We start from the raw sequence: 25,906 nt of genomic DNA on the forward strand, positions 1-25,906 counted from the left end.
AATGGCTGTTTTGTTCTTTTTCTTCTTTCAAATTTACCTTTTCATTTGTCCATGTGGTACAAACCCTTAAAGAAGCTTTTTGATCCATTTCATGTGAGTGACATTTTAGTCTGCTAGTAGTAATTAGCAGGTTTATCTGTGGGTATGCATCTCCTGGGTATAATAATAATAATAATAATAATCCTTTTTTAAAATAACAGCCCAGATTTTTTTTTTGTTTGAACTGAAATAAATAAGACTTATGTAATTTAGTTGGGTTTTTTTTTCTTCTAAATTAGTGATTAGAAACCAGCTTTGTCCAGAAGTGCTAACATTCTGCATGCTGATTGGTCGGCTAAGGATTTACAGGTCACGCTCCCTTGACAGCAATAGTTTACCAATGATAACTAGATGTTGTAAGTGTAATTAAACCACGGCACCTAATTAGATTTGTGCATAGAAAGCTGCTGGCTGTGATGGTCAAAGGTGATTGCTATCAGGGGACTGTTGCTGGAAATTACCTGCTGATACTTGCAGGAAAACAAAATGGTGAATGGCATAAAACAGCTTGTGGCGCTGTGGATAATACTTGAAGAAAGCTATTTTATTGCGCTAGAAATCTTAAATAATAACAATTTAAAAACGAACTTTCACATTTTACTTAGACGTTTTTGAGTGTTTTAGTCCAAACTGGTCATCAGCTAGCGTCTAATTAGGTCATCATCGGAGGCCTCACTCCCTTCATTCTAATTAAGGATAATTACACCAGAGGCAGCCGTCAAAACAAAAGCTACTGTTCCTTTAAATCTTCACTCCTTTCAAATGTTTTGGAGCGAGGGAGGGAAATACAGTGAAAAGGAGACGAAACCACATTGTCAAGGAAAAGGAGAGAGGAAAAAAGAGACCCACGCGTAAACCGACACTCCCCTTGAACACATGCACCAGCGCACTGACAGTCTGACCAGTGTCGTCCACCCGCCTGAAGCACAGCGCCCGCTGTTTGCATGTGTTCACCCCCCCTTGGACTTGGTGGGAGGGGGGAGAAGTTTACCCAAAGACCAGCCTGGATCACTGAGAGAGACGATGCCTTTTTCCTCCACACCGGTCTCACGATTCTTCAGTGGATTTGCTGATTCCAACAATTAACCTTGCAAGTTATTCATCGGGAGTGGGGCGAGATTTCGAGCCAGAGGATGCTCCCACAGGTCATTCGGATACTGTATGTCTTGTCTTTCTGCTTTTTCCAAGGAGTCTTTATCAGGTGAGGGAGCAATCTGCTATTCTCTTAGTGTTTGTGCGAGTTATTTTCTCTCTCATCAACTGCTTTGCATAAACTTTTTTTTTTTTTTTTAAACCATTTTAATCGACGCTACTGGCTGTAAGACATCTGTCATTTGTTTACTTATTTAAAAGACTTTATTAGAAATTAACATCTAAACGTTTTAAATGCTGGTTGGAAGGGGGAATGGAAGACTGGTACATACCAGCAAGAAACCAATTAATTAATTAATTAATTAAAAAAACTAGACCTGCTGTTTACGCACAGAACAAAAAGATGCCGCTAACTATGAAGTAACCACGGAGTCACTAAACCCTGTTTGCCCAGAGGTGTCAGACTACCTGTGGAATTCCCGGTTGCATTGAAAGGTTGAGTGATGGCTTTTGTGGGTCGTTTAAATCGCTACATTAATACTCCAGTGTAGGATAATCGTGGTCGTTGTGCTGAACAGTTTAACGGGAGCCAGTGATTACAAAGCTTGCTGGGGTTATAAAAACTAATAAAGCTGCTGCATACTGAACATTTGGATGCATGTTTGAAAATGGGAGCTGGGAGTGGAGTATATTGTTTCTGTGCTTAGTTTATTCACTACTGCAGGAAATATCATTCATTGTGGGTTCTAGAACACATTTTATTTCCACGCCATCATTCTTTCACTCAGTCCATCTAACAATAACCAAGCTCCTCTGTCTTCTTCTTTCCATGTCACCTTCCTCTCGTCCTCCCTCAACCTCTCTCCCTCCTCTTGGTGGCAAAAAGTTTTATTTGCAGTGAACACTTTTCTTATTTCATGCCCTGCCACCCTCAGGTGTGAGCGGAAGGGAATTAAGATCTGCATAATCCCAGAGCGGAACAGAGCAGTGACTCCGTGAACCCAGGGGCGAGGAGAGCAGCTCTTAGCCTGGAGAGCAGTCAACTGACAGCACCTCCTCTGACAAATTATATGCTCTCCTACCAGTCATTCTGCTAGCCACGTAGGGAGGGAGTGGGAGGGAGGCATGAAGGAAAAGGAAGGGATTAAGGTGTAAAAGACAGGCAGAATCAGATGGAGTCAATGGACATGTTGGGGGAATGATGGAAGATGAAAATGGGAATGGAGCAACCTGGGATGGGGAGAAACGGGAACAAGAAATTGAAAGAGTGATTCATTTAGCTGGAGGTGGTGTGAAGATTAGCAAAGTGGAGAATGAGGCTGGTAGATGGAGAGAAATGGTTCAGATAGGAGAAACGAGATGGAGAAAGAGGGGGAGGTGTATGTTAGGTGGGAAGTGCTGTAAGAGATTTGGGGGAAAAATGTCATGTGAAATAGTGCTCATCAAGCAGGATGAACATATGTTTTGGACTGGGTGTTTGTCAACAAGAGGAAATGCGAAACGGGAACGAAGGGTGTAATAACCAAGTTCTTATCATACTCTGAGGGTTGGGAGATGGTTATGTGTTGACGTGTGTATGTAGAAAGAGGCGATGTTGTGTCTCTTTAACTTGAATGACAACCTGGAACAAAACCTGACACGTTCTCTTTTCCTGAAGCTTTTCTGCCATCCACTTCCTTTCTTTGTGTGGTATCCCAACAATTTCTGACCCTGCTAGAGGAAACTTAAAAATGCTAAGTTTTAATTGCAAAGTTGTTGATTTATGTTAATTTAAGCATCTTTAAAACTTGCACTCACAGAACTGAAACATGACAAACATAAAGATAAGCATGGTGCTTTGCTGCAAGTCGTATTTTAAGTCCGCAGCACTTAAACAAATAACTTATACATAACTTCTAAACTTTTGGCTTTTGGATATTTTCTTTTGCATTTTATCGCACTACTGCAAGAGAAACACCAGCTGGCTGGATTATATTAGCTGTTTCCCTTGCTATGGTTCGTGCTTGCTCACCGTTACAGTTTACTGGACACTTTAACAGAACAGTGCCACTGTAAATGTTCTTGCTAACACCTTATTGCCAACACCTTTTAAAATATTAGCTGTGAAAAATATTGTGTGCATTTGCAGAACAGGGTTTCCTGAACTTGATTTAAAATAACTGTTTAAATAAAGTAAAGCTGGATCAGAAAATGTGAAAACAGCTAAAGAAATTAGCTTTGGCTTAGTCATGAGTTTTTGTTTTAGTCATACTGCCTCTTTTTTTTTTTTTTAGAACGCACATTATAATGGGGAGCTATGAAAGTGGACCAATTATGTTTTCATTTTTTTCTGTTATAGTCTTAAAGTTGATAATATTCACTTAAACACGGCCAAGTGTCAGATAAAATTGAAGCAATCCACGTGAGCCTAAAGCTCAGGCTTCACTTTTTGTTTTTCTCTATTAATGACTCTATATGATTTTCATAAGAGTGATTGTCTCTAATAAGGTACTCCAGGCACACAGGTCTGCTGCGAGTATGGAAGCCACACCCAACTGCTGTTCAAACTTCCTGTTTATAAGCGGCATCCTATCAGAAGTAAGTTAGGTCAAAGAGAGGCTGGCCTTGAAAGCAAGGGAGCCAAAATGGCTTGTTTCAGACAGCAGATGAATTGAGAGGCTGCAACATGGCTCAGCATGAGGTTTAAAAAAAAAAAACTGAGTTATGTGCAGCTACTCTAGCCAAATCCAAGAATTAAAAAAATAATAATTAGCTGCAAATTAGCAAAAGAGGTACACATTACAACAGAGAACTTCTGCCACCGTCACCTCTGACTAACACCATTTGATGTGTTGTCTGAATGGGACTTTCCACATGGTAGAACTTGAATTTTTCTCTTTGGGGTGTTCAGTGAAAAACGAGTTGGTTGTTGATACTGTAATAAAAAAAATAGCCAAACTATCACACATGAAGTCTTCACCATGTGAACATCACATCAGAGGAAATTGTGCAAATATGTCCCTGACCTCTGGTCATCTGACATGTGTACTGGGAAATTGCAAGAGAAGAGTAGTGGATTGCATGAAGTGAAGGGCAGAGGATTGCACACCAAGGATCTCTGCTGTCCTTGCCTGCAGTCAGCTAGAGATCATGAGTCAGAGCTTAAAAAATATCAGAGAGTAAGTCTTATCAGATGGAGCTGGGCACTTGCGAGCCTGATTAGAGTGTGAGTGAGTGTGTGTGCACGCACAGGCAGGCATACGTGAGAGCATGGTAGTTCAAGAGGAGGCATGGGATCTTTCCCTCTTAACTGTAATGCATTAATTGGAGTAGATAAAGACTTAACATGACCCCAAACCTCAACTTGAGAAAATAGGTCAGCCATAAACATTAAACGTTATATGAGTGACATATTTGGAGATAAACATGATCAAAAATTCTGCAACCCAGTTAGAGACATAAAAGAAGTTATTTTTACTTTTTAGATTCTTCACTGCATTGCTGGCACGTTCGGTTTCTCATATTTAGTTTATAAATTGAGGAGTAGTTTTAATGCAGTGTCACTGCATTTGCAAGGAAAATCTAACTTAAAATTTTGAACGCTTTAAAAAAAGATTTGTGTCTCAGTGACTAACTGGCCTAATTAAAACATTGTATTGAAATGATGTGTACACCACTGAGATACTTCTAGTGTTACTGCAGTTATAATAACAGAATAAGTCTGAACTAGGAGTGATGTCACTGTAGAGTTGAGCATGTTCCAGTAGTGAAGTTGGAAAATCGAGAAAAAACAGGATTTGTTTTGCTCCTTAGCAAGGTTTATGTTCACTGCCGCCATCTTGGATTGTTAATCTGGGGTTGGCCAGGCAGCTCCGAATTTCAGATTTGGAAATCCGACTTGAGGGGGCGTTCCAGTTGGAAATTCTGACTTCTACCTTAAACTGGAATGTGCTTTAGCTGAATACATCTACTGGAAGATATTGACCAGCTTAGGATTGTCCTTCAAATATTTGTGATGGGGGAAGTGACTGGAAAAGGGTTACTGTGTGGAGGTAAGCATGGACGACACAGAGCTCTCAGTTCTCACTACTCCTTTATTCCTCTCCAACATCAACTGAACACATCACGCCACAAAACACAGCAACACACTTCCTCAACACGGGTGTGAGTGGAGCCCTCTAGTGATCCACCACACATGCCCCCCCCCCCGAACACCCAGCAGAACTAGTCCAGGACCCGGGGTTTAAGCAAACAGCCGGAACGGCTGAACCAGGGGGGTGGGGAACTGACAGAGGAAGACCCAGCTCGGGAGCGAGGCTGGCACTGGCGGTCAGAAAAAGCTGCAGATAACTCGGGCTCCGTTGATTGTGGGACGCTCCTGGGGGAAAAAACAGAACCCATCAGCCCGGTGGCAGGTGGGTGGCTGCGGCAAGTGGCCTGGGCCGGGACCACTTGATCATCTTGCATAACATGTGCAGGCTTAAGTCTGTCAACAGAGACAACCTCCTGCCGACCACCAAAGTCCAAAATGAAATGTTTTTTGCCCTGTTTAAGAACCCTGTATGGCCCGTCATATGGTGGATGGAGGTAATGTCAGCATGGGGACCGAAACGCGAAACCCACGTTGACAAAAATACTCTGGCCACTGTCACCGCTGTCGTGGATGCCAGGGGTACCGCCTCCGGCCACCTGGTCGTGCAGTCCACCACAGTCAAAAGGTGCGTGAAACCCTGTGACTGCGGCAAGGGACCAACCAGGTCCACATGAACGTAATCGAAACGCCTACCGGGGACGCGGAAAGGTTCGAGGGGTGCCTGCGTATGCCTGTGGATTTTCGAGCGTTGGCATGGGATACAAGCCCAGTCTTTCACCGTTTTGAGAAGGCCCGGCCAAACGAACCTGGCCCTGACCAGCTTGACCGAGGCCCGGATGCCGGGATGAGAGAGGGCATGCACAGAGTCAAAAACATAATGATGCCATGAAAGGGGAACCACCGGGCGGGGGCGGCCGGTGGAAACATCGCAAAGCAGGTGCGGACCGCCGTCCCACACAGGGGTGTCCTCCAGCATAAGGTCCGTTTTCGTTGACTGAAGGGCAAGGACGTCCGGGTCAGTACGTTGCCCAGCGGCCATGGCAGCGTAGTCGACGCTGACATACATCGGAGAAACCAACATGTGATTGGACTTACCAGCCACATGCTGAATGTCTGTGGTAAACTCTGAAATAGCCGCCAACTGGCGCTGCTGGCGTGCGCTCCATGGGTCAGAGACCTTGGACATGGCAAACTTCAAAGGTTTGTGGTCAACGTACGCAGTAAAGTTGCAACCCTCAAGGAAAAAACGAAAATGTCGTGTCGCGAGGTGCAGGGCCAGCAACTCCCTGTCGAAAACACTGTACTTGCGTTCGGCATCCCGGAGCGTACGACTGGAGAAGGCGAGTGGTTGCCAGAGACCTGAAACCCACTGTTCCAGCACAGCACCCACTGCCACGTCGGACGCGTCGGTGGTCAACGCGATCGCCGCTGACGGAAACGGGTGGGCCAGCAGGGCGGCATCAGCCAGTGCAGACTTGGCTGCGGAAAACACCTGGACGCGTTCCGGCAGCCAGTCAACAGGATCTTTGGCTGTTTTACCTTTTAAGGCAGCATAGAGCGGCTGTAGCAGGTGGGCAGCTCTGGGGAGAAAGCGGTTGTAAAAATTGATCATCCCCAAGAACTCCTGCAACACTTCAACCGACATGGGACGCGGAAAAGTCGAAACGGCCTGGACTCTGTCGGGCAACGGAACCACACCTTCAGCGGAAATGCGGTGCCCGAGGAAATCCAGAACAGGCAACCCAAACTGGCACTTGGAAGCGTTGATGATCAGGCCGTGCGCTGCCAAACACTGGAAAATCTGGCGCAGATGGGACTCGTGCTGGCTCGCTGAGCAGCTGGCCACCAATATATCATCCAGGTAAACAAAAACGAATGGCAGGCCAAAGTTCCCTGCTAGTCTGTCTGCAGTGGTAGGGGGAAGGTGGGTCTTCTGGGAGCCGGAGTCCACGAGAAAACGTCTCCCAGAGCGCGAGTCCTCTATGAAGAGCAGCCTTTCTGTATTGCCAGCGGTCGCGGCTGCTACGGTGCACTGGCGGGTCCGTTACCCTGGGCCGTGAAAGCGTAAGGCGGCAGGCAGCGACGCGCTCTGGACTCCCCCGTCATCCGGCATGAGCAACGGCAACATGTTCTCCATGAGCTCGAGAGCAGTACCGCCACTCAAGTCTGACAGGGTGAGGAGCTTTTTGGCTCGTTCAGCGTTGGAGAGGGCATAGCGCCGAAGAAGCAGCTCTTTAAGGGCAAGCTTGATGTTTCTTTTGAAGCCCGTTCTAAAACAACTGCTAAAGAACAGAAAAAGGATTTCTTTATAGTAAGTTCACTGGAAAGAAGTAAATACGATTTTTAGCCAATACAGACTTCAAAAGCTCGGTTTCTGGGCGAGGACAAAATCTTTCTGTGATAGCTTTTAATTAAATTCTGATGGTCCTCCCAGCTGGTACAGAAGTATCTGCAACAGCAAAGCAATATCTGGAGGCTAGTAAACAGCAGAGAGAAGAGGACTGCAAAGATTGTGTGCCTTCACTTTAAACATTTTGCAGCCCACAAGGAGTTGTCCAAAACACTTGCATGGGGAAAATCCCGGTGAGAAAATGCCTGGCACTTCCATCAGAGAAAACTTTTCCATGCATTTTTTTAAACCCTTTGAAAATTAAACTTCACATGTGACGTGTGTAGCGGGGTTTTAAAAGACGGCTGCACATGGCAAGACAAAGAAACAAATCGGTAGGGTCTAACAGTGATTTCACCTTGAGTTAGACTTTAACAAACACTTTTGGGGTTTTCTCATTCTTTCCAAAAACACAGAAAATCCCCACATGCTTGGCTGATACACAGATTAGAGCAGCAAGGAGTACTGGCAAAAGGAAGTGTGAAAGGAGAACAGATGGGATGTTTATGTGAGTTAATGACAAAAAAATGAGAGCCAAGCTGGATACAAGAGGCGAGCAGACAGTTTGCTCTCCACAGCCACCACCGCCATGAGCAGTAGAGGCATGCTTATCAATGAAATATTAACCCAATAGACAAAAAAGTCCTCAAAAGATAAACAAAGAGTTCATGTTTTTGCACTTGTAATCTTCAGATTCCAATGAGGATATCATAAAAGTTAAGTATGGCTTGGACTACATCTGTTTCTGTGTGGACAATGTAACAACTTGGAAACGATTCCGTGTGTTCCCTAATAATCCACCCTGGATGACACACGGAGTTCAACAACTTATTAGAACAAGGAACAACGCTTTCAAATCCGGGGACCAGGAGGCATACAGTGCTGCCAGGGCCAACCTGAGAAGAGGCATCAAGACTGCCAAGCAGCAGCACAGGAGGCGTATCGAGGCCAGGTTTGAGAACAACACAAACCCAAGGCAGGTCTGGGAGGGCATCAGGGCTATCACGGACTACAAAAGAAGAACACCATCACCCTCAGCCGACAGTTCTACTCTGGCTGAGGATCTAAATCTCTTTTATGCCCGTTTTGATAGGGAGAACACCGACCCTGTCCTGTCCCCTCTCCCCTCAACCGACCCTGCTCCGGTCCTGAGCACTCATGAGCTGAGGCGTGTGTTCCGGAGCATTAACACCAGGAAGGCGGCCGGGCCGGATGGAGTGCTGGGCCGGGTGCTAAAAGACTGTGCTGCGGACCTGGCGGACGTCTTCACCTCTATATATAACACCTCGCTGTCCTGTTCACTGGTACCATCCTGTTTCAAAGCAGCAACCATCGTTCCCATCCCAAAACAGTCAAATGTCACATGTCTGAACGATTTTAGACCTGTGGCACTCACCCCCATTCCCGCCAAATGCCTGGAGAGACTGGTCATTAAACACATCAGAGCTGCTTTTCCACCATCCCTGGACTCGCACCAGTTTGCATACAGGGAGAACCGGTCAACCGAGGATGCGATCGCCACAGTGCTGCACACATTACTGAAGCACTTGGAACACAGGAACACCTATGCACGGCTCCTCTTTGTAGACTACAGCTCGGCTTTTAATACCATCCGGCCATACAAACTCCGTCCCAAACTCCACCAACTGGGACTTAACTCCTCTCTGTGCAACTGGATTGTGGACTTCCTCACTAACCGTAGACAGAGTGTCAGAGTGGGTAAGAACACCTCTTCCACCCTTGTGGTCAACACCGGTGCCCCTCAGGGGTGTGTTCTGAGCCCTCTGCTATACACTCTCTTCACCCATGACTGTATTTCCTCCTGCGCGTCCAATCTGATTGTTAAGTTTGCAGATGACACTACAGTGCTCGGACTTATATCCAACAACGATGAGACAAACTATAGGACAGAGGTGCAACAACTAGAGTCATGGTGCCACGACAATAACTTGGTCTTAAACACCAAAAAGACCAAGGAGATCATTGTAGATTTCCGGAAGAGGGGTCATAACAACCATCTGCCTCTCTTCATTGGCAGTGAGGCGGTGGAGAGGGTGAGCAGTTTTAAATTCTTGGGGTAACTGTGACCGAGGACCTGTCCTGGGGCAACCATATCACCTCAGTTGCACGGAAGGCCCAACAGCGCCTCTACTACCTGAGGAGACTGCAGAGCGCACACATTCCCAGATCTCTGATGTTGAACTTCTACAACTGTGCCATCAGCAGCGTTCTGACGTATGGATTTCTAGTGTGGTTCCCCAGCTGCACCAAGGCCGATCAGCAAGCACTCCAGCGGGTGGTGAAAGAAGCTGGCAGAATTATTGGAACAAGTCTGCCAGAGATCAGTAATATCTTCCCCACTCGCTGTCTGAGGAGGGTGCACAGTATCCTGCGGGACCAACATCACCCTGCGCGCCACCTTTTCCATCTGCTGCCCTCAGGGAGAAGGTACAGGTCTATACAGGCCAGAACATCCAGACTGGCCAACAGCCTGTATCCACAGGCTGTGAGGCTCCTGAACTCTCTGCCCCCCTCTCACGGACAATAACCATATCCAACTTCTTAATAGCAATGAACTGGTCTGCATTGGTGCATCATATCTTTATTCTCTTCCCCCTCCTGCCCCCCCCCCCCCCCTCTTTCTTAAATAGATAACTATCATATCTGATATCATATCTCACAGTACAATAATATTGAATGGGTGCATTGTTGTATTTTGTCATGTTTCTCAGGTCTTTGTCTGAATTTCTACGAACATTATTGCTAAGGATTGTCTTATTGCATTGGAGTCACACTGGGTTAAATATGTACACTTGGGTTTTAAGGGGTATTTATTATTTTCTTCTTTTTTGGGTTGTATGGAAGCCCCAAACGCAATTTCATTGTTCTTGACAATGACAATAAATAAATACTACTTTACCAAGGAAAGGGGAAAAAACATATTTTTTTCTGCACATTCTCAGTTTTTAATAACTCTGTGCAGCTGGAAAAAGGCAAAATGAACATCTATCTTCTATTTAAGTGCAGCTTTTAATAAAAGGGTAGCACACAGTCACACCCTTGTCAAGGAGGCACTGTCTGACATAGATCTACCCATTTCTTCAGTGGGCATTAGATTTGTATTTGGATGTATGGTGGAGGTGACAGTTCAGTGATGGTCTCTAGCAGCTGGCCTGTTCCTTCACTGGTCAACTGACACCTCAGGCTGAGAGATGTGACTGATTATTTGACATATGTTTCAGTTAAACCACATATAACCTTTCCCTTTTTTAGTTAAATCAAAAGTGTGTAATGGCCTCATTTGACAGATTGGAATAGTTTTCAGGTGCTGGTGGATGAAAACAGTGTTTTTGTCCTCAGGGATTTTATATGGGCAAATATGCCAGTTACAAAATCCAACCATGAGTTAAATGGCTACGATCATTCATATCATAAACCAGTTTTGTATTCAGGATGAGAACTGGGTCTCTGCCTGTCTTTTCCTGTCCACACTAAACCATGTATTTTTGACATGCCTCTGCCGCCAGCTGAAATCAAAACCCCAAGCCACTGAATAATAAATGCATCATGAAGCGTAACTGATGCGCATCAGCTCAGGGTAAACTTTTAATCTTTAAAGATATGTAGCCAGCTAATGCTAAGCTGAAAGAGCATTAAATGCAACATTGTCCACTGGTTATGGAGGGAACCTCCAAAAACCTTTCAGACGTGCATCAATATTTTTATGTAGCCTCTGCAGTTTTCCTCAGGTAATGGAGAACTTTTTAGCATCTTTCTTTTGAGTAAACAAACCAAAACTTCATGTTCATCTCCTGATGCAATCCCTTCATTATTAATTTAAGTAGAGCTGTCCATCAGTCGTGGGCTAAGATGAAAAACTGCACGGTTTAAGTTGAAGTAGTTCCCTTCTCTGCGTTAACCCCTAAAGTAGCCAAGAATTGCAAAAGGTAATTAAGCCAACTTAATCGATACCCTCATTCCTTATGTGGGTCTTCTCACAAACCCACATAAACAAATGTTTTATTTCCTTTATTTGTTTTGTTTTATTTTATTTTTTTAAGTTTCTGCCGATCAGGAAACTCTTCAGATCTACATATACAGTTTCTATCTGGCAATTGTTTTAGTTTATAGAGTAACAGCAGTATTTCATAATCTATTTCATGTTTGTTTTTTTTCCTTTTGCTTTTTTTTTTAGGTTTAATATGTAATTTTACATACAGATATGTTTTCGCTGACAGTTGTTTGCCAAAATGTACCGGAGGCCGTGCAATATTCTAGAAATGAGCCTGTTTATAAAGCAACTACCTGTCCAAAGATGGTATCTGCAAATAATAGTTTTATGGGTCGTCTTCTTTGTATATAGTTTTGTTTGTTTGTTTTTTATTCTCTGAATCATTTATTGATATTAAAACCTGTAGATGATGGCATCCTTAAAACTGTATGCTTAACTACTTGCCTTCTATAATTCTTCAACTCACTAATTTACATTCTACGCAGCACCCCGACTCTTTTAGATTATGTTGTGCTTTAAAATGTTGTAAATTGTGCTCCATTCACTGCTTGCTTAAATAATTCAGTGCAAGAACTTGTTTGATTTGTATACCTGAGTAAAGCTCTATACCATAGTCTTTGTGCCAAATCTTACTTGTTCTTGATTCTAACAATGGCCTGGCTTCACAGTCAAACTGCTAGTGTCGCAGTTCTTTATTTTAGTTTTGGTTGCAGAAGGCAGCCAGCCAGCTGAGGTGGAGGCGCGGTAGGTGTGAAGGTTTCAGGTGGCTTCATCAGGGTTATAAAACCACAGGTGTGTTCTGCAAATACATGTTGCTGCATCTTTCCAGCCAAAACAATCCAGCATACAATCTAACTCTCTCCAGTGTCTGGATAAGAAAATGTGACACAGTGGTAAGGTAATGCAATAAAGGGGAGCTCTCCACTCTTCTTCTCTAGCTCTAGCAAATTAAAAATACCCACTTATTGACTAGGAGAGCACTTTGGCTCTGAGGTTCACCATTGTAGGTCATTATGCTCTCTACAATTAGAATCATGAAGTGGGGAACCATTATGAAACCCTCCATCATGTCATTACATCTGACCAGATGGGCCTTGCTGATTAAACTTCACTTTGAGAGTGAGGGGGGAAAAGTGTGGTCTCAGAAAGCAAGACCTCATAATACGCTGCTGGCCAAAAGAAGAAGTGGCCAGTGGAGTCAAGCTGAAGAGCTGCTTTGTAATTGAATCCGAAAGTCATTAACCGAGCCATTTAGAGTGACCATGCTATAATCAATCATTAATTACATAGGGCTGTGTCAGCTTTGTCAGACAAATATTGCAGGCTACAGCTAGCTAACAGTCGAACAGCAGCATACCACAATGTATTAATCATTTTGCTTGTTTGTTTGTTTTTTTTCCTTTTTTTAACTTGTCTAACTTGTGCTCTGATTTTATGCATTATGTATGTACAGTAGATCAGCGGTCCCCAACCTTTTTTTATGCCTGGTTTATGCCCGACAATATTTTCATGGACCGGCCTTTAAGGTGTCGCGGAAAAATACAACAAAATAAAACTAGTACCGGTACCGAAAAAAAGAAAATTTATTCATAACACACGTGAAAAGACCCAGGAAAACCGAGTAAACGATAACAAAATAACGCTGAAAACCAATAAAAACCCTGAAAACCATACATTTCACACCTGAGCCTCAGCTCTGGCGGCCCGGAACCAAACGACTCACGGACCGGTACCGGTCCGAGGCCCGGGGGTTGGGGACCGCTGCAGTAGATGATAAGGATCATGTTGAGAAATGTTGTTTGAAGACTTTGGAACTTATTTTTTTGGGAGTGGGGGTTGTTTGGTGTTTTGGTAACTATGAGATACAGTCTTCTCCCAAAACATGGCACCATAGTTTTCACTAGGGGTGTGTGTGTGTGTGTGTGTGTGTGTGTGTGTGTGTGTGTGTGTGTGTGTGTGTGTGACTCACTCACTCACTGGCTACATTATTTAGGTACATCTTGCTAGTACCCGGTTGAAAGCCCCTTTTGCCTTCAGTAGTGCCTTAGTTCTTCAATTAGGTAAATGCCATACTGACATGATGGCATTTAGTGACTGTTTGCATGTGACTCTCCTGTTCCATCACATCCCAGAGGTGCTCTGAGTTAAGATCTGATGACAGTGGGGCATCTAAAGAGATGCTTTTCTTCATACTTTGGTTGTATTGAGTGGTTATTTGAGTTACTGTTGCCTTCCTCTCAGCTGAAGGCAGTGTGGTCATTCTCCTCTGACAACACGAGGTACTTTGGCACATTTTGGCCTTGTCATTGGCTTAGTGAGAGTAAAAGTTAGGAAGCATAACTGTGCGATGTTGGTAATTAATAAGGTTAAACAAAAACTACACCCGGGTTTCAAGCAGAATTCCTAATGTTGATTTGGGAAGCTGAATACAAGGACTGTGTTTTCTTGCAGCACAAACCAGATTTAATCTTTATTGTGTACAAGAAGAAACTTTTGGCGGATCCCTTATTTCCCAAGGGGATCCACATGCTTGATTTTACACAAATGTTGCAGTGGAGTCCCTTCCTCATGCAACCCGCCCATTCATTCAGACAGGGACCAGCACTAAGAGTAGACTAGATGCTGGGTTTGCGTCTCCGCCTGTTTTTGACCAGGAAATGCAAAAACTACCATACCATGGAACCCCTAATATCCATACCAGCATGTATGTTTACACAATGTTTTAATCGTAGCCTTTCAGTAGTTCGTAGCAAACCCAGTTTTACCAAATAAAGTCAAAACAGCATAAAAAGTATTGTCCTCCTACGTTTTACTACACCCTAAGTCACATACAATCAGTAAAGGAGAATCTGTCAGGTGGTAAAGGTGGTTGAGAAAGATTAAAGCTGTATTTGTCAGATAACCCAGGGTAAGGGAGTCTCTCCTCTTCAGCAGCATTAAATAAGGGAAGTTCACTTGCAAAGTCCTATATAAGGGCCCTATATAATTCTCCTATACACTCAAAGAATTACTGTGTGTTAAGGCTTACTTTTGCTCTCACATGGTAAGAATCAAATTACAAGAAATGACGGTTTCATCTGGTGAGGAAAAAGCTTCCTGAGATGCTTTGATCTCAGTAGGTTTTCTGCCTTTGCTGTAACCGATCCAATAGGGTCTTCAACCATCAGTTAAATAGCTCCATATTGATGGTTGGACTTACTGTATGTGTCCATTATGTGACACTTTGTGATGTAAGTGGCCCATTTACCCTACGTGGCCTTCATGTGACTCTCTTCAACAGAGTAGAAAGCTGCTTCAAGGGTAAAGCAACATTGTTCATATACCTCCACAAATCTGCCTTGCTAGCGGACTTTTTTTTCTCTCCACACACACTGATGAGATGACTAGTTGTCCTTGACAGGAGGAGTAGAGTATTAAACTGTAATGGTATCACAGAGTGCTTAAGTTTAAAAAAGAAATCTTTGCTGAGGAGAGCACAACAGTGTGAGCTTTTGGAAGGTGTTTGTGTTAATCCCAAGGATATTCTGTGTTATGTTGGCGCGCTGTTTCATGGTTGCTCCTTGGAAAGAATGAATTTAAAAGAATCTGTTTTCTCAAAGTAATTGTTGTCTGAGGTCTACAGTAAAAGTAAAGAATGGAAAAGTTTAGATTATCTTCTAGGTCTTTAGAATCTTATTTATTTATTGTAATTATTATTGCACTTATTTAATCAGAGGGGAAAAGGTCTGTCTTTATAGATTCAAAGCAAACAAGGCAACAAAAGAATAGATACGAGCAATTCATGCTGCAATTTATACCATGTCTTTTTCAGTAACTGCTTATTTCTCCAAAAATGATGTGAAACCCAGTTCTTGCAGTTCGGCAGCATGCGTCCTACAGAAAGTCACCTGGCCTACCTGAATTTGAGACATGTCCCCTACTTAAAGAGGCCCCGAATTGCATGTCAGCTGAAATCTGTGGGAGACATTTAGCTTAAATCTAAAGCGAGAGCGTTTAAAAACACAGTTTTAGCCTTTGACATTTTGTGTGCAGTATATTTCAAATGGATGCACAAATTTAGGGCGCAACAGTGGTGTTGATGGTGCATCAAATTCAGTGGCCTCCGAATTGACTCGTGCATGGTTATTTTGCCTTTCTTTGCTAACCTCGTTACGTGAAAGCAGTAAAGCAGAAACCCTTGTTTAATCTCTAAATCAAAGAAATGTCTAGTGTTACAAAATATTACCAGCATATCACATTTAAGACTGTCAAAAAAGTATAGACAGTCTTTGAGTCCATTAGATCCCAGCCTGAGCCTCTAATTCTTCCTCATTTTGTTGATTCAATCGATTGCCTGGGGGACATTTGTCTTCCCCAGAAAGGAGAGACATTTAAGTTTGTTTGCTGCAATCATGTTAGTGGGTCCATAGATGTCCCATGTCTAACATTGAAATGGGACAACTATAATATTCATTGCTTGAATTAGTTAAATTACATTTAAATATTAATTTTTAAGCCCTTGATCATGAATTGGATAAGTGGAAGCGAGGAAGGGTGGATGGGTAAGTTTAGACGTTTCCTATAGTTAAAATGTGTTTTACTACCAACATTTCTGAGATCAGCTTCTTGAAATTTGTTTACGCAGATTGACTATGCCTTATTTTCATAGCCCATGTTGCCATCTTTAAAGTCACTTTTGAAAGTTGGTCTTTATGATTTTCATCATCTCTCTGTTAGTGATGTTCAAACTGTCATTTCAAGGTAAGCCAGCTAATATTTCAAAAGCCTTGGTGATCATAACGGCATACAACTTCCCAGTGAGATTCTGTAAAAAATTACTTTTAACATCACAATGTTAAGGAGAATAGTTTTTGATTATGTTTGTATGGTTCTCTTGGAGGGCACTGCTTAGATGACTGGCTTTATGCTCAAAAGATGTGCTTTTGCCATGATTTTCTTTTTTTACCTGGTGACACACACTCTTTTTAGTTATGCAGGACCGTGCTTTGTTCATGGTTATCTCAGTCCACACACTCACCTCTGAGCTTGCTAACCATCCATAACGGTGCTGGAGACACATCTCTCTATCATACTGAGCAGACATCATGTGAGCTGAACAGATTCGTTCTCACCTTGCCTCCTGACCACTGAGATTCCTTCCAGTTTTATTCATTTTTTTAATGTCCCTAAAAGCAACATTGTCTCCTCAAATAGTGTGCTAAATGGTGTGGTTCCCTGTGTATGAGAAGATGCGTCACATAAAGGCTGTTAATTAACATCAAAAGGCTTTCACTTTTCTTACCTTTTTCTTACCTTTGTTGTTTGCTTCTCTCTCACACAGTGGAATAATTAAATCCACCTGATAGGAAGACATAAAAAAGCACAACAGTGTATGTCAAACAGGATTAGTTCATAGTCTGTCTGAACGTGTTTTTCTTTAACAGGCTGAAGGATTACCATAGCCATATGCCTTTGTTCTTTGGAAAAAGCTGCTAGACATGCAATGCTTGTCCAGCACCCCAAGAGGCTCTTGTGAATAAGACATCACCCCGGAAAAAGTGCACAAAGCAAATGGAGCAGTGCCTGAGTTGTCTCTTGGACTCGAGCCTCTGAGGAAATCTCACAGAGCCAGACTTTGCCTCTCTTGAGGGTTTTACAAATCTGTGAGAAAGAAGACACGAGGACTTTTCTATCTACCCTTGGCTTTGTACCATCTCATGTTTACTGAGGCATAATCAGTGATTTTAAAAATTGCAACATGAAAATTGTAGCCTGCAGTCAAAGTCTCAGCTATAGCTGTGGGAGGGCTGGAGACTATACCAGCTTTTATAGCACCAGAGGCAGGGAACACCCTAGGTGTTGATGTGAGAGAAAAGGAGTTATGTTTGCAAAAAATATATAAGATTACCAGAAAATAGTGTTTCATGAAATAAATATTATCTTGGGGGGGATATCTCATTGTATAGCTAATCTTTGCAGACTGTTATAATCAATTTTACACTTTAATGGGCAAAAATAATTATGGGCTGCTTAAATATTCCAGGCTAAAAAAGTTGGTAAAAAGACTAAAAACTAACTTTTCTTTCATCGATGTGAAATTATACATTATCAGCACAGGTAAAACGACAAACTGATATCACAAAGCATTGCAAGGCTGCTCTCTATACGAGTGTGATTCAGAAAATCCCTGGTAGACCCAGCTCCACGGTGTCTTTGTCATGACGTTGCTTCCAGCCAGCAGCTTGATCAAGCGAAACAGGCCAGCGGCTATGCCTACAACTTCCTTTCTCTTCAGTGTCCTGTCCAATATATGGGTCATGCAGAGTGCAGTTACTGTCTTTGTGTGTGTTTGTGAAAGTGCTGTGCGTTTCTGTGGGAAGATTTTTCTGTATGACAGTCTGCTCTACCTTCTAAAACCTCACTTTATTATACAGATTGACAGCAAAACCACCAGCTTTTAGGCTTTTCTTTAAAAGCGCAGGTGGACCATGACCAAGGCCAAGTGCACACTGACTCACACACTGTCCCTTAGCTTTCTTATGTCTTTCTTGTTTTTTGCAATAACCGCTCTAGTTCCTAAGGTAAAATAGGAGGGCCACCGCACTGTACTTCCCCCCACAAAGAGTGACCTTTGAGAGATAATAATGAAATGATAATGAAACAGTAGTCAGAACTGTGAAAAAGCTTTAGTGCGCAATGTAGTGTAGGGAGGGAAACGCCATTACATCATCATCTTGATGTGGCTAGCAAATAGCTAATAAAAGAAAAGATCATAACTGGAAAAGGAAATAAGGATAACAGGAAAAAGAAGCATCAATGCGCGCTTTCCATATTCATACAGGTGCAGGGAGCAAATGGAAGACATTTATCATAACAGAAGAGTCTACAACGTGTAATTACGTGTTCAGCTTACATAGTTTGACAGTAGTCTACTTCTGTAAGAAATGAACTGGAGAGATTTCTCTGTTGCGTTGAGATCTGAGTTGAGTCGCTGCAGTGATGCAGACACCAGCAGTGAAGAGACGCACTTCAAATTCCTTCATTATGTTATCCAATTACCGTGCCCATTTGGCTACATAGAAAAATGCTTTCCCAACTTGCTAATTATTGCATTTTGTTGCCTTGAATGTAAGACATGGTGAAGATGGAGATAAACACAGTGCTTTGATCATGGCTTTTATCCTGCATTTGAACACAATCATTCAACTATAAGAAGTTTCATAATAACAATATGAATTTCAATGTAACATGTAGCAAATTATGTTTATGACTCTGATCCAGTTGCAGTCTGAAAATGAAGCCATGGTATGTTTCAAGTCCCCAGGCACACATCAAGGCAAATCTTTTGCAGTCGGTATCGTTCCTTCTTTGTATCAGAAATCCTGCTAGCTCTGTTTCACAGAGACTGACAGGAGGCGATCCATGCTGATATCAGATTGTAGACGTGAAGAAGGTGGCCTGAATACAAAGTAGCTTGAAGAGACATCTGGGAAGATGGGTAGGTCTGAGGAGGCTTTGTGTTAGATTCGTCTCTCTTGGGTGGGCCAAGTCAGTCCCTGGTTGATCGCAGGAATTGCCATTTTAACTTCTACTGTTGGAGACCTTTAGTTTGTTGATTAGGCTTTGGCCAGAGCCAACAGGAGGTACACAATCAGCAAGTTCAATGCCTTTGGTAAATCTGAAAGATGCCTTATGGAGTACCTTATATAAATGTTCTGGGTTCCCAAGTTTTTAATAGCAAGACTATATTCTGAAATCTACTCAAAAAAGAAAGAAACTTTTGCTAGATAATGTATGTGGGAGGAACAATTCATTCTGCCATGACATTTTGACAGCAGATGTTGCAATTAGGAGTTGGAGAGAGAGTAGATTCAGATTTAACGCAGTGTTATTCTCACAGATAAACGCATTATGTCATGAAGAATAGGATAATATATTTCCCACAGCTATAAATTTAAAGTCACTAGACAAGAATACATTAGAGAACTGAAGATTAGTAAAGGGTGTATGAGAACAGCCTGGCTGTTAGTTAGAGTTCACTGAAGTAGCAACGTGAATCTGTCATCAAGCCACAGCTCATTGTGTCCTTGTCATTCCTGTGGCAAAAGCAAGTCTGTAAACATGTATTTATTGGTAATGACCCTGTCTGCTCTTGATGCACTATATATATGTTGTTGCATTTAAAACTGGTGTTTATCACTTTCTAATCCAGTAAAATAATAGAGTACATTGTATTATCAAAATGTAAAAATACATGGATTAGTATTGTTCTTTTGTCCAGACCCGCTCCATACACACTGAAGATTATTTCAACCAAAAATTACAGTGTGAAATTTCCACAAATTCGTAGTTCAGGCCTTTTGGAGTTAAACATACTTTATCCCTTTCTCTCTTTGATGACATCCACCCTTCCATTGAGACCATTTCTGATGAGCAGTAGATGGATCCACCGGAGAGCCAGATGCATCTCTCGGGTCCTGAGTCAAGTCTTTGCTGGATTTCTGTGTTTTGTTTTTTTTAACCTATTTCTTAAAGGCATCTTGCATTAAAACACAAGTGTGAGATCCCGGTGATGGCCCGATTAAGTGACAAATCATCTGCTGTAGGATGCTCTGTCGGTACCTGTGTTTTCATACTCAAGGTGTTACAGGATGGCAGTGGTCATGTCATTGAAGATAAATGTGCAAGGTTAAATTACAGTGTGCTCCAAATCCCATTCCCCAATGTGCCTATTGATCAAAAAGCAACAGCAGTAGCCATAGGCCATCTCATACAGTGGTGTAAAGACAAGGGCTACACAGGCCATTAAAAACAAAAAATGGCATGTCATTGTATTTCCATGAAGCACACCATTTTGATAAGATGCCTGTCACAAGCTTGAATGATTTCTGTGGTTTGGTTGGCCTGATAGAAAGTTCTGTCAATTATCTAAGAGGTATTAGATCAATACATGAGGCTCAAGTAAATGTCAAGGACAAGTTGGCAAGTAGGAAATTAGAGCAATGTGGCAACAGGCAGAGAAAGCAATTTTCTTCTGTTTCCCATTATGCTAATGGGACTAGAAACTTAGCATTTCCATGTACTATATGAACATCTAATGGCCTTGATATCCCCCAGTGCTTCCTGGTTGGAAACCAGTGAACATCCATACTGTGAAAAGATGTGCTTTTCTGCGTCTTTCTAATGAAAAAGTAATTAACAAAATATGTTTGAACTCCATTGGAAGACCCTCATCCCATCTGATTTGGTGCAATTTTTATCTGTTATATGAAATATAAACTGATTGTTATTAAGTTAAATAAAAATTGAACAAATATGTTCAAAGTAGTATTTTTATGTGATAATTAGCTGCTTCGTTATCTGTCCTTGAAATTAGTGGGCAGCTTTCTATATCTCCTGAGGCATGGAGGCTATACGTCGTGAGAAAAAGAGGAATCAGTGAATTTTGCAGCTGTTGGTCTCTTGCTGACCTAGCCTCCCTTCCCCCTCACCCTACCCAGTCCAGTTATGTCCTTATAGATTTGAACTCTATGTAATATATAGAGAACGACAGCTCAAGCCTCTTTTATTTTACTGGATGTGCTGATGTCCGTTATAACTAAAGGATACACCGCACTATAAATGCCTAGCATTTGTCAAGTTATGTAGCTAATCTTTTTGCTTGACCTGCTTGACCTGCAACAGCAGCAGATTCCTATAAATTATATTTGCACTTTATAAACATCTTATGGATTAAATCCAGTTCCAACATTCAAAGCTAGTGCAGCAATGATTGTGCTTTTAATGCTGAGAGCTGAAATGTTAAGAGTGCAAGAGTGTGATTATCACAATAAGCTCTTCAAATTTAAAAAGCTTATACAATAACACAAAAGATCAATTTCTGATCCAAAGCCGTTAAACAAACAGCATTGTCCTGTTGTATCTAAACCAAATTAAACACTCATAAAAATTTGTTTAGCAACCACTATTGTGGAAACTAATGGGGTTCCTTATATAGAAATAAATCAATTAATATAAAATGTTTTCTTGTATAGCTTGTTTGTTTGTTTGTTTGTTTGTTTGTTTTTTTAAAAAAGATAATAATTTGGATTAAAATACGTTTTCACGTTTTTTTTTTTTCACCAATTTTTAATTAGTAATTAGGTGGCGAGTATCATCATATTCCAAAAACACAACATGACAGTGGTGAAGCTAAACCAGAGCAAGTTGTGAGGAATTGGCCATACAGCTCTGGTAAGCGAAGAGAAGCTGATGCCAGTTTCGCTGTAGCTTAATTAGTTTGCACTGTTCTCTGTTGGGATTTTTTTTTTTTAAATATATACTTAAAACTAGTAAATTAATCTCTATTCATACAACATTTCTCAAAATCCGTCTGTTTTGTGTGAGGAAGAACTGTAAAACAAAGCAACCCTGACTAACACTGGCCCCTGCGTTGTTATCCGTAGACTTTTTATGTTTGTTTGTTTTTTCCTGGACTGAGGGTCATGTGTACACAAGATAGCAGGATAATGCTTCTGTTACATTGACCAAAATTAACGGCAACCTGAAGGTTTATTTGTTTATTCAATGAATTTATTTTGGTTGAAAGCCTGGTGGAGTGGAAAGGTAATCAAATGCTTGCTAGCTCTTCACCCCAGTTGTACTTACTTTGGGTACACATGGTTGATCTGATAAGACGCTCCTGGCAGGTTTGCCAAAACAGCTTTTTCCTCTTGTAGCTGCCCCACTGATGTGAATTTGTGAGTTCAGGAAGATGCAGAGAGGCCTTTCAAACTGAAAACCACCCTATGATAGATTCAAACAGTAAAGTCGGGGGGTGTTTATAAAAGCAATAAAGCAAATTACCACTTCAAAGACATTGAAACATTTCTTACTGGCAACACTGTTATAACAAAATTTTCCCTGCATCTAAATATGTGTGTATACAATCACCTTTTGGCTTTGACTTTAGCTTTGTTTTCAATAAAAAGTCACTTGCTAACGAGAGTGTTACAGCCAAAACTTGCTTTATAATGGAAGGAATGACTTGTTATTCTCAACAGCAGCCTGGCACCGATCCTCAAATGAAAGGGATGCAGGGGAAGCAAAAGGTCAGGCTAATTAAATGTCAGCAAAGAGCATCTTAATAATTGAATCATTCAAACAAAGAACCACATAATTTAGTTTTTAAGGGTTCTGATGAGCCACTTGCAGCCTCTCTTGTAGTTTTATGGTCAATAGATTATTATATTGTTCCATCTTAACAGTGATTCCTGTACACTACATAAACCTCGATAGACTTCACATCCAAAAGCAATTGACTAAGACAGAGTTTCCTGATAAAGATGTAAATTTTTGGAAGGAGTTCAGTCTTTCCCAAAACCTCCAGCACTACATCTTAAACATCTGTCAGGACTCATTAGTCGGAATACAAGTGAGTAAATTTTCAAACAGTTGTATTTGTGCCAGAAACCTAAAGATAAAATTGTTTTGACACGCTTGTAAATGGCTTAGGCTGTTTCTTCTTTCACCCTCTCAGTTATATAAGATCCTATTGTGACACCATAAACAATAGCAAGAAATCCAGTTGGATATGCGTGAGGGTTGATAGAGAGGTGATGTTGGTCCCCGAGGGAAAACAAACCCACACATCCTCCTATAGCAGCGGGTAAGAAGTTCGTCCATTGACCTCAAGAGTTTATTTATCTTATTACTCTTTAAATATTCTTTACTTGTGTGCTTTAAATGCACTTAAACTTTGTGTTCTCTGCATACTGTATTTTCATTATGTTTGATCACCATCAGGAAACATCGTAAAACTACCAGCACCTTATTAACTGAGAAATCTCATACTGCCATTTCCCCAACCATAAGCAGAAATTACTCTCAGTCAGCTCTATAAAGTGGGGCTGTATTTCACTAGAAGTTTCTGTCTTAATAGTTGGCTCGGAGCACTGACGCATGCATAGTACAGTATAGAAATGGTGAACCTTGTCCTGTGAGCTAGGCTGACAGCGTTGTGGGGCAGACTGAGTGTCTTGACTGCAGTTCACCTCTCCATGATCTTTTATTTCCCAAAATGTCATGTAACAGCATCCACATCAAAAGCATTCACACTGCCAACACATGCTTGTTGTAGGGTCTTATTCTTTGTCTGTCAATATTTCTTCAAGATTAAAGAGTTTACTGTCACAGTCATTTGTCTTTGAATTCTTGTGACCACCTGTGAGAGAAAAATCACACTTTAGGCCAAACAGGATGCTTTATTGTTCTGTGTTGGTTTGTGAAAGGGACGCAACCCAAGACAGATTGTTTGTTGTTATCAGTGGCTTACTGCAAGTAAGAGGCTGACCATCCATCCACCCCCTTGTGCACCTGTTTGTGTTTGTAGCCAAGTGCTTGTGAGAGGGGAAAAAAGATAAGAGAGGTGCGCGTGTTACATCAGTGTTACTAGAGGGGAAGGAGTGCGTGGAGTGAGGGGAGTTATGGGACCAGTGAGAGTCGAGCTTTCACAAAAGACTGATATGTGCACGTCTCTATGATGAAAGCAAAAGAAGGGCTCCAGTGATAAGGCTTGTATGTTCATGGGCATGTTGTTTTGGTTGTCAGTGAATCCATCTAACCTCACTATGTATGCAAGGCAACAAGCTCGCTTTACTTGTGGTACAGACACTGGTAAAATCAATGAGCACAGTAACAGTAAAACTAGAGTTACAGAGGTATAGATGAGCTGTCAGATTAGTTGCACTGTACCAGAAGTACTGTGGGCAAGCACAACACAATATTCAGTCTAAAAAGTTTAAAAAATATATACAAAGCTTGCTAGTAAAACTATCACAGAAGTGATAATCAAATTGTAAGTGTTGGTCTTTGAATAACAACAGCAAGTTGAGTACATTTGAATGAATTCATTAAAAAATAAAGCTGAAGATGCTTGCTTGGAAAAATGGTGAACACTGCTTAACCGTTAAGTCCACTTTTTAAGCACTCGGACTTTCTAACATTCACACACAAAGTCACACTCCGATAGATGCATCGATCACAGACCTTCCAATTGGTAGGCAATACGCTTTAGTATCGGAGCCATAGTCACAGGTTTTGGAACAACAAGGAGTTCTTCTTTCAGTAACTAAATCTACACACAGTGATACATAAACATGTCTGTCTTGTCACAGTAATAGATGGCAGAGCTAGATTATACGTTTAGCTCAAATCAGCGTCCTTATTTAAATCAAAGTGGACTGATGACAAAAAGCTTTTCCATTAAAGAAGCACCAGAAGTGAATGTTTGCCCCATTAATGACTCTGATCATCTAAAACCGAATGAGAGGATGTAAAATTAAAGCAGTTCAAAGAACAAAACAAACGTGATGCATTCTTTTACCCCTACACACACTGCAACAGGAATAAGAGGAAGTGACTGTAGTAATTACCGTGCAGGCTATTTTCAGGTACAGTTGGTGTCCATCAGAACTGAGAATTACAGAGGCAAAATGTCACCATATGGAAATGAATATATCAGTCTGCGAAGGAATTTCAATTTTTTAAAAAATCTGTTGAGTAATATAAAATAAGTAATGGCACAAGTGTATAAATTGAGTCACAAATTGGACTTCTTGCATGCAGTAAACGCTAAACTGGCGTTTCCTAATTCCTAATTAAATTCCTAATTGTAGTCTGTGCTATTGCAAATAATGCATATCTTAGGACCAACTCGGCTTCACACATGTTTAAAAAATATTGTCCCCAAAGTCACCCTGTAAACTATGAACTGCCCATGCAGTTTTTGTGACTCTAAAGCAAAGAGCATAAGATTGGTAAATCAGACTGGTTCCAGACTTAATCAGGAAAACACAGGGTATCAGCAATACTGTGCCTTCCCAGGGACTGAACCTGCCATCTGTACGTAGCTTTAGATCTTGACAGAATCATGAACTGTTAACAGTTGTATCAAATTCATGGGGTGCAATATGCTGCGCTGCAGCCAGAGCCAAACAGAAGTCAAATCCAATGTGTCCTGTTCTTTGTGTGTTCCTTAAGATATCCCTCTTTGTTACCCTTCTTCTTTTTCCTTTCACTCCAGGCTGTTGGTTATTCTTGTCAGTGGCTGCCCGAGCCTTACTGGAGCTCGTATCAACTCCTTCCTCTCCCCAGTGTGACATTCATAGCATTACAATTGAGCCATCAATCTGTCAAGCTTTACCCCTGCTAAGCCGCAAGCAGTGGGAGGCACAGAGGAGGGACAAGTTTACCTCTGCTTCTGTTTTGCTTCTCAGTAGTTAGGGTCTAACAACTTCAATAAGTCTTAGTCATGATGGGAAATAGATAAGCTTTTAGTTGCCAG

At 41.7% G+C, this 25,906-nt stretch overlaps 1 protein-coding gene across 2 annotated transcripts in view; it reads left to right on the forward strand.

Annotated features, from left to right (window-relative positions):
* The first annotated feature begins 515 nt into the window (after positions 1 to 515).
* The window catches only part of glra4a (glycine receptor, alpha 4a), a 47,009-nt gene continuing 21,618 nt past the window's right edge, over positions 516 to 25,906 (forward strand). For both annotated transcript variants that reach the window (XM_085244776.1, XM_085244785.1), the window contains exon 1: positions 516 to 1,240. In XM_085244776.1, the coding sequence (XP_085100902.1) occupies positions 1,173 to 1,240 (68 nt within the window). In that variant the 5' untranslated portion in view covers positions 516 to 1,172. The remainder of the gene's footprint in view (positions 1,241 to 25,906) is intronic.

This window comes from Mchenga conophoros, linkage group LG2 (genome assembly GCF_057382185.1).
Source record: "Mchenga conophoros isolate Kocher_MC1m ecotype Shallow Benthic linkage group LG2, M_conophoros_male_GT1.1, whole genome shotgun sequence".
Lineage (NCBI taxonomy): Eukaryota > Metazoa > Chordata > Actinopteri > Cichliformes > Cichlidae > Mchenga > Mchenga conophoros.